At 45.3% G+C, this 9,925-nt stretch overlaps 1 protein-coding gene across 2 annotated transcripts in view; it reads right to left on the bottom strand.

The window, feature by feature from the left end:
• The window catches only part of nol4la (nucleolar protein 4-like a), a 34,942-nt gene extending 25,384 nt beyond the window's left edge, over window positions 1-9,558 (bottom strand). Inside the window, exon 1 of one of the 2 annotated variants that reach the window (XM_084917014.1) lies at window positions 8,539-9,558. In XM_084917014.1, coding sequence (XP_084773140.1) covers window positions 8,539-8,880 — 342 coding nt within the window. In that variant the 5' untranslated portion in view covers window positions 8,881-9,558. Of the gene's footprint in view, window positions 1-458; window positions 561-8,538 lie in introns of those variants that run through there. The other variant, XM_084917015.1, reaches the window with a different exon arrangement.
• Between the last annotated feature and the right edge of the window lie 367 nt (window positions 9,559-9,925).

Consider the following 9,925-nt stretch of genomic DNA (forward strand, 5'->3'; position numbering starts at 1 on the left):
CACTCCACCTTCTTCCCCAAATGTGTCTCATTCGAGTTTTAAAAAAACAACATAACGTTGGCCGAAGTACTAAAACTGAGGCTTCAAAGCTGGGCTTCAGAAACCAGAGGATCCCACAGTGGCTGTAGCTCTCTTTTATATACAGTTTTTGGTGAGAGCACTGAGCTAAAAGTGCATTTCCTGCTTCATGAAGGCCCCTTCTCGGGGCTTCCCTGCGTCAATGAGTTGGGTTTTTCTTAGTCAACAGAGAGTTAAACATTCACCTCTAACCACAGCCTGCTCTGAGTGTGTGTTTAAGCGCAGTATATATGTCTACCGGGCAGAGCTGAAGCATCTCTGAGGAGAACAGCTGTTGAGCAGAGCTGTAGATATTTGGTCTCTTCAGCAACATGCCGCTCTAAAGCGCAAAGGAGACATGTCAGCATCCCTAATCGGCAACAACACAGCAAAACTCTCACCCTCCTTCTTCGCCTTTCCTCCTTCCCTCCATCTTTGTAATCCCATAGGACTTTGCTCTCCCCAGTCACTGTACAACCAGCCCCCATCCCCTGCGCCTCCTCCTGTCCCGCACCAAACCGCTCTGTTGCTAGGAGACTGGAGGGGTTGAGTCGACTGCCCCCACCCCCGCTGGCAGTCGCGCGCACACATACACACGCGCGCACACACACGCACACACACCAACTGTAGCCGAGAGTCGCCGAGGGGAGAGAGGAGCAGTCCTGCACACAGGCAGGTCAGGAGGAGGAGGAGGAGGAAGAGAGGAGGAGGTGGGGGGAGGTTCAGGGGAAGCAGCTGGGTCACAAAGACAGGCCGCCAAAGATAGAAGAGATGTATCACACAAGAAATTAGCTCCATGGCCGACCAGATAAACACGAGTGGGACAGGCCGAAATCTGAAAATCAGAAATCTAATTAAAGTGAACCTGCAGGTTTCCAGCTCTGTGCAGCTTTGCATGATTCACAGTTTAAAATAAGCCTTATTCTCAGTCCGGGTCCTGGTGTCGCTGGGTTTAACCACTGCCTGAGACAATAGACTGTATATAAAAGACAGATGTAGCTGCTGTGACGATCTCCACTGTTTTCTCTTCTCTTATGTTATCACTTTGGCAACCACCATGTTGTTTTTCTGAGCTAAAAGTGACCTTGCTTGGATAAAATGGTGGGGTGCTAATTTAACAGACTAATAAAATACAAAAAGAGATTTTGAGGATTGTATACACTGCACACTAAGTCATACTATTAGATTTATAATTTGATTAAAATGCTTCAAAAGGCGCCAAAGGTACAAAAAAAGGTTCAGAGGTCCTATTTGGTGATTAAACTTAGCTAAAACCTGTTAAAACAGCCAAACAGCCCCTATTTTTAAGGTTTACGACTCTCCAGCTGCCTGACTTTTTTCTTAAAAATAGGGATAACTATCCACAAAGTCCAAAATATTTTTCACCAGGCTGTAAACATGGTTTTAACATTGAAGTCTATGCATATTGACTCACTGTTGGAATTAAGCCTCAAGTGGCCACCAGAAGAATTGCAGCTTTTGCCTCCACTCCTTTTAAGTCATCTTTCTTCTAATTGGCTGCCCCTCTCAAGCAGAATATTACAGTGTAAACAGCAGGTGTGTTAAACCTGAGTGTTATAAGCTTTTAGGCTCACGGGATGGTTGCACATACGCTGACCTCCTTATTTAAAACTCATTATTTAAAAAAGAAATCCACTTTAGCGACAGGCAAAAAAGGGAACTGCATAATAGGTCCCATTTAAAGTGAAATGCAACTTCTATTTTGCAGGATTGTTGCACAATTAGTAGCGTAAATTGATGGTGCAGGGATATGTGCTCAGGTGCTTTTATGTGTGTGTCTGTTTACATATGTGTGTACACCCAGAACACAGGGAGATGGCTGTGTCAACAGTATTCATGACTCAGATGATCTCAAGGCAGATGTGACAACAGGTCATCTTTTAAAGTCCCATCTCCCCTCTGTAAATCTATCAGCTGGCTAATGGGTACATAAATGGGCCAATCCTTGTTCCTCCTGCGCCTGTATGTGTGTCATGGGGACAACACCGCAAGACAAAGGTTTGTCATGGAAAAAAACTGGGATAAAAGAAACTCTTACCTCAACACTGTCCCCATTTTTATAATATAAAACGCCCCCCCCTCCCCTTCTATTTCTTTTCTTTTCACTATCATCCTATCCTGTCTGCTTCATTTCATAAAGGCCCGTCATTAAATCCACATTAGGTGCACCGAGCTCAACCCCTCTGTCCGACGTCTCCGTGTGTGTGGGTGGGTGTGTGTCTCGGTGTGTGCTCGTCCCTCTCGGCTGCTCCCATGATGAACATTATTTGATAGAGTGTGTGACATCCCCAATATCCCACCGAGCCGGAGACACAGACGGTCCCTCTGGCCCACAGCAGACTGGCACTGTTGACGTTTCAGTCACTGACTTAAAATGGTATGTAAATGACTCGTACATACATCATCACATCCCAGAGTCCATTTCACCGTTTTCAGGCTATTATCATGCTGTCCCAGTTCGTTAAACGTTGGCCTTGCAAAGGTATTAAAAATGACAGCAACGGTGTGGTAGGGAGATTATTGCCGTCTTTAAGGCTGTGTGTGTGCGCGGAGCACAACTCAGACTATCTCCCACACAGGGGGGAGGCCCCTGGGCCAGTTAAAAATGGTGTTAATTTCTCCTCCTATGGGAAAGCAAAGAACGGTCTCTCCATGGCAACAGAGAGGGTGCTGAAGGGAGGAAACACAGAGCATGCGATCAGCGACCCCCTCTTTGTACGAGCACACACGCTCGCGCACAGTATGGATTTCGTCACTCGTTTACAGTAAGTCACGGTAACGCAGCAAAGTCTGAGATGACCACATGAACAAATGCTGACATAAATAAATTCTTTATGGATCTTTAATTGACTCCAGTTTAACAAAGAAGACCCCAATGAGACACATCTCCAGCTTTGAGGGCAGTTTTTTTTGTTCAGCCCCTCTTAGGAGCAACACATGGGCTCGGAAGTTCAAATGCTCAGCAGCTAAAAGAAGAATCACCTTAGCTCCTGTTGTGTTATTTTATGCATGCAGACGATCTGCGTTTCCTTGGCTATAATGGTACTAAATGGGAATCGAAACACTCAGCAGCAACGTCTCTTCCCAGAAATTATGACCCAGTGTGAAAGCCCTTTGACTATCTTGTACAACAGTTGACTTAAGCGGGTTTACAGCTGATGCATTCGTCATTTCTGGTTCACATTATGACACCATAACTATATTCTTCCTTTTTTTTCCTTGTTATCTTTTCTAAACGTTCAAGTAATTTCCCTCTCCGTCATCTGATTGATATATCATAGAAATGCCTCCAGCCTGGTGCACAACAATCAAAATGTCACTAAAGTGCACCATGCCAGCAGTTGTGACGTCTCGTTTGGCGCTCCAACAGGAAAGAACAGTGACGTGAAATGCTCGGAGGGTCGTCAGCTATTGCAGCTAATGCCTAGGCCTTCCTGGAGTGATAAAATCTGTCCCAGGATCTCTCTCCTGCTTCCACCTTCTACCAACCATCTTTGGTCTTTGTGTTTTGTTAGTTTATTCGCAATAAATCATTTTTTATTTACAAAAATCTCCTGTTCGGACTTCTTCCGAACTGCACCCACAAACAATAGGATGTTTGCAGCCAGCTAATGGGTGCAGGTCTAGCAAGGAGCAACCATGACATCTCGATCAATTCAATACACAGGGTGTCCTTGGACGTTTGTGTTCCGATTTAGTCATTTTTCAACATGCAGAGATGCATTTTACCCCAAACTTGGATCTTTTACTCAATGTAACCAAGTAGTTTCCAGTCTCTAAACATAACCTGTGAGTCAAAGTTAAAGTTAAAGGCTGTGAAAAACAGAACAACAATCACCAAGTGAAAAAAGGAAAAAGTGCAAAACAGAAAGGACCCAATAGGACAAGAAGCCCAGTCTCCTAATGACTTATGAGACTGCTCCCACCCTCCTATTGCAGACTGTGTGTCTCTGCTGCCAATATTTCCGTGGACACCTTGTTTTTAATAATAAGACCCAGGGTGACATGTGACAAAAATGCATTATATTACACCCAGGGATGAGAACATGTTGCACTTCCTGTCACAAGCAGGAGCCTGTTATCAGTGCGCAGTGATACGATTGGTGGGGATAGTTTAGTACAAAGAAAGTAGTCCCAAAATGAAACTGCCCACCTCACAAAGGTTTGTTGATATTTTTTTTTATTGTTTTTTTGATTTTTCTTAGTCACCAGGTTGTGATTTCTGAAAAGAGACATTGCTGTTAGGTTTTTTTTTTATGTATATATTCAAACTGTTTGAACACCACAGAGCCATTTCCTTTCATTATATTCAAGACAAGGCAGACATCTATACTGTTCGATATCTCCAATACTGGGTAGATGACTCTAAAATATTCTAGATGGATAAATAACAAAACAGGCCAGAGGACAAATAATGATATTTGATTTGGGGGTAAACAGCCACTTTAAAACCTTTAAAATAAATAAATAAATAAAAGGAACAGGTCAATCACTATTAGAGGTGCTCGGGTAATTTCTCTGCAGCTCTGATGAAGAATGAGACGTGAACAACTGCGTTGATTCTTGTTTGGGCTGCTGAGCCTTTTGCCATTTGAACCCACGAGCGTGAGCCCATGTGTTGCTCCTAATAGGCGCTGCCAGAGAAGGATGAAACAAAAAAGGCTGGACAAAAGCGCTGGAGACTCGCTAGGCAAAAAATAGCATTAATGCAAATGCTGCTGAATAATAGGGCCAGTATTCTTTTGACTCTGTGGCCCATCCACAAAAGACGGACTCTCAGGGGAAACGCGGACTAATTAATCAGATAATAATGATGATGTTCCTCATCCCATCTGACGTGGGCGAGGAGCAAACATTTAGTGCCCATTTTCCGAGACATGGATAAGGACTAACAATGTGGGGACGTCCCGAGACAAACCCTTATTTTAGGACATAAAGCTTCATTCAGTTCTTCAGTCTGAAAACCTCTTTCTGTGGCAATCATGTCTTCCTTTGATCGTGTGCTGTCACTTTGTGGCTGTAACTAATGTTTATTGTCATTGTCAGCTATTGATTGATGTGGGATTTTGTCAATAAAATGTCAGAAGATCTTGAAAGGGGCTGGAGGTTGTGTCCCTTTAAATTCTTTCTTTTATCAGCGCAAAGCCCAACATGAGTGGAATAAGAACAAAAGCAGGAAATTCTCACATTTAAGAAGCCCAAAGCAGAAAAACAAAGACAAGTATTCAATTCTTTAAAAGAAAAGGTGAAAAGGCTGATTGACAGACAATAATCTGTAGCTATATTGATCAGAAGTCAACTGCTTTGGACAAAAAAAAAAGAAAGAAAGAACAATCCTGACTATGATGACGTTTCACTGTTTGCTTGTTTAGATGCTGATTTCTGCTGATAGGCTCTTAGTTTTTACATCGTTTGTTTCTCTTTTGTCTAATAAACGGTTAAATGGGCTTAAATGAACACTTACACGAGCTTATTTTGTCTGGTTCACAGTCTGTGCCAGCATGTCCTGTGCGCACAGTTCGAGCCCCTTTCATGTGAAGTACTTCTGTGTGTCTCTGTGTGAGAGTATGTCCACCAAAGCCGTGAGACATGAACAGAGATATTTACAGCTTTCAGTAGGCATGGCAACAAAAAGCAACAGCTCGCAGTTTTTCAAAAATTTTCTTCAGTACAATGCTCATGTCAGCTGAAAGGAAATGCACAGGGCGATTAAGCCCCGTTTCTTCACTCGGGAAGAGGCTTGTGCTCATTTTGTGTAAAATTCTGTGGTGCATCTCTGTGTCTGTTTCTGGTCCTATCCCCCTCCTCCTCTGTAGCGTCCTCTAATCAGGACATAATGAGAGCTAAACGAGGTTGCATCTCCACACTGAGGGCTGCTGGATTCTCCGAGCAGTTGCAGGGCTCTGAGATGTGCAGAAAGAGGGCGAGACAACAGGAGCAGGAGGACAGAAAATAATTCTGTGTCCCGGCTTGAAAAGAGGCATCAGCGCTGAGTCTGTGCTACTGTGCCCTGTCTTTCTGTCCTGCCACACACTGAAGCCGCCTTGTATGCTTCGCTGACACACAGAAGAGACCTTCTCTGTCTGCACATCAGCCACCAACCATCCCTACCCCCACCCAGCCTCCCGTCATTTAGCCCCATGCCTGCTCCCACACAGAAACTTGGCACACCCTGGGAGCAGCTGCAGAGGGGCTTCCAGTGCTCGCGCTCCAGAGATACGTCCCCGGCCCTGCAGCCCTGCGAGCAGGCACTGACCATTGTGTGTGCGTGTTTGTACATGTGTGTGCGTGTTCCTTTTCCAGTGGCACCGGACAGCCTATTTATAAAGCCCACGAAGACCAGCTGAATCAAAAATCGGGCTTTCTATAGCAGTCACATGCACATGAATTGGTTGATTTGTGGCTTCTGACTCATCATCAGAAGCAGCTTTTGTTGGCTGATGTTTTGTTTGTTGTTTAAATTTCCCAAGTGCAGCTGAGTCAGGGGGAGGTTTCCCCCTGCCTTCTGATATTAGCTACAAAAGTGTGCACACTCCTCTCCAGTAAACATTAAGGTACCCTGTTTTTAAAAAGAACCACACTTTTAAGGCCTTGTTCAGGTTTTATTTCAGCTCATCTGATTTTCACATGGATTTTTTTTTAAAGCTGATCAGGTTATATTAATCAATATATTAAATTGGTATCAACTAGAAATGGCCAAGAAAAAAAACAGACAAAAGCTCATCAACATCACATTTCAGGCACCATCTGCACCTGCAGAGTCAGATCACACCTGCCCTCCTGCTCAGGGGGGAAACACAATATTGAGCCGAGATTAGAGGAGTTTTGTAGTCTAAATCGTCCATTCACACAGGTAAAACACCTGTAGAGGGATCAGTGCTATTCAGCTAAAAGTCAAAGGACTCTGTCTCTGACTGGAGCCAGAATCTTCTCCGGTTTGTTTGCAGGAAATGTGTTTCTGCTCTTTGAGGTCCGGAGAGACTCTGTCCCAGCAGGCCGGGTGGGGGAGATTATTCCTGAAGGCGCTTATTTAAAATGGTGGTTGTCTCCGTGCTGGCACAGCAGGCCCAAACACCATACATAGACATGGGCGCGCGCGCGTGAGCACAGCCAGCGTGTTTGTTTTCCGCGTGCAGGAAAAGCTTCTGGGGCACTGGCTGACAGTTCATCATGCACATGTTTATCTGGCCAGTCCGACAAATAGGCCTAATAAAACTTAACCCTTGAAGCACCTGCAGCTTCACTGACCTGACTTCCATTTTACAAGCGAAACATCGCCACACATCATCCAGGAGAACGGAGAAGTGAAGTCTGAGTACTAACTGTGGGCGTATGTCGCTATCAGCCCAGAGCAGACCCTTTTGTTTCCGCCACAGCCCCTCACGTGGTCACCAATTACGCACCGCTTATACTCTCCGCTAAAATGTGGAAATTACCTGCAGTGAGTTTCTCTTGAAGATAATCTTAGACGAGCTTACAGAGCTTAACGTCGGATCTTAGACTACAGAATAAAATGCGGCAGAGGCGGGCTGTCCTGGGCTGCACAGGTGTTGCCAGAGCAACGAATGCCTGTTAGCCGATCCGCATCCTGCCCAGGACAATGAAAAGTGGGGACTAAACACTCGGGCTGTTTGCCACGCCGTGCCATTTCATTACAATGCCCCCTCTTTCAGTACTTTAGAAGCCTATCTTTGCCCTCCCGAAGAAAGAAAAATCAGCCAGGTCGACGCACGGACACAGCGCGTGCTTCTTGGTTTAGATGGGACAGTGAGTGCGTGTGTCCTTTGATGAATCGCTGACAATGAAACCTGCTGAGCTTCTCGGCATGAAAAACGCTGAACGTGATCATCTTAAGTTTGGATTTAAAAAAAAAAGAAGAAGAAGCTTCTGCAGCTTCTCAGCTGGTAACACCAGAGCAACCTGACACAGACCCACCAACATGCCGCTGCATCCACGTGCGCGCGCACAGCATCACCATACCGGGCTACACGAGACCCGAACTGCAAGGTTCACGAAAAATGCTGTCAGTAAGTAAATTATCTCGTGCTTTGCACCCGGCAGCGCTGACAGGACTTAAACCTCGCTGGTGAGATGCTTTTGCTTGATAGCCTCGACTCCCTGTTTTTTTTTTTTTTTTTTTTTTTTGCAAATGCGATTGCCAGGAGGCACCGGCGTTGCTATGGCAGCAAGGGATGACAGTAGGGCTGTTCTGGTTGGGATGTGGACAAAGTGAAGCTTCATCGGCAGGGATGAGGGCGAGACGGGACGACAAAACATTTCAAGTTGGCGTTTTATCCGTGTGACAGGTGCATGTGTGCATCCTGATATAACGATAACTTATAGGCGGCGACGGGACACCTCATGCTCATGTACACGCACGTTCCCTCTCTGTGCCACACACACATATGCACAAGCATGCACACACACACACACACACACACACACACACACACACTTTACCGTTGACTTGACCGGGACGTATAAAACGGGCTTCCCTGGAGCTCCTTTCTTGTTGTGCTCTCCCAAAACGTTGGTCCCGACCTGAAATCCTTTAGACTTCACCCAGAATTTGAATTTGGCGTTGATGTGGCTGTTGTCGACATAAACGCCATCCGACTCGTCGTTCTGCAACAGTGTCTGCATGATTTTGTTGTATTTTCGCCGGGTGACGGTCTTTGTTTTACCGGAGTCTCCATAAGTCCGGAGACACCAGTCCTGAAATTCACTGAACATCTCCGCCTCCAAAACGACCGGACTCCGGCTCCTTTTGGGTGCCTCCACGCACGCCTTTTTCGTTGCCATTGCTCCCCCTCTCCCTCTCTCTCTCTGTCTGAAACCGTTCAAACAGCCCAGGCTAATAAAGAACAGACTTGAACGGATGGATGTCTTTCTCCTCTGATCCCCGCTGTCCCGCGTCCAGGAGGCTCGGTTCAGGTTTGGGGACGCTGCCTCTCTGTGGCTTCTCAGTCAAACTGACCCGGACAGCAGCACACCTGTTTGCAGAGGAGCAGTGCTGTCCCGAACCGCAGCGGTGAAAAATGTCACTTCCTCACATCATCCGCTGAGGAGCAGAAAGGGGGGCTGTCCTATGCTGAGCGGGTATCTCCCACCTGTGCGTAAAACGCTCCACACAAGGGTAGGCTATGAAAAAAAAGCCCACAGTCCTCGCTAAACAACAAAGAACACAGACAAAAGCGTGGAAACAAACGTCTCTCTCAGTTCCTATCGACCTACTTTCTAACAGACAACACTATTTTCGGATGCGGGTTGCTCAACCCCTCAAAAAAAGCGCAAAGATGCTCAGAGTGTACCCCTGTATGGCCATGCATCCGATCAACATGCGCCACCTGGGACTGTTTCTGCTCCTAACACCTGTTTGAATGGGATTAGCTTTTGCATTGTGGGCTTTTTCTACCACGTAAAGGGAAAAAAACAACACACACTCAAATCTGCATTACACTGGTAATTTGCTGCAAAGCCTGCGGTTTACAAGTAGCTTTATGTTGCCCAGGCGCAGAGAAAATGTCCGATTTGGAGACACGGAGGGTGGAAGAGGGTGGAGGTAGAAATCATTCTTTAAAAAAACACCGATGAAGGATTTTAAATAGGAAATACTTTACGCAGAGTGAGATTCCAATAATGTATAAAGTGCTTTTTTTTCGTTCTTTTTTTTTTAATGGGCGTTAAATCTGAATAAAATATCAATGTATGTCTTGGAAGTCAGCTTAAGAAGATTATTTATATTCACGATAACATCTTCAAAAACAATAAAAAGAAAGAAAAATGTGTTCCGAACAAAGAATAATGAGATTATTTGTGACTTTTATGTTTAGGGACAGTGTTTGAA

Source organism: Perissodus microlepis, chromosome 20 (assembly GCF_051167445.1).
Source record: "Perissodus microlepis isolate ML-2025 ecotype Zambia chromosome 20, ASM5116744v1, whole genome shotgun sequence".
Classification (NCBI taxonomy): Eukaryota; Metazoa; Chordata; class Actinopteri; order Cichliformes; family Cichlidae; genus Perissodus; species Perissodus microlepis.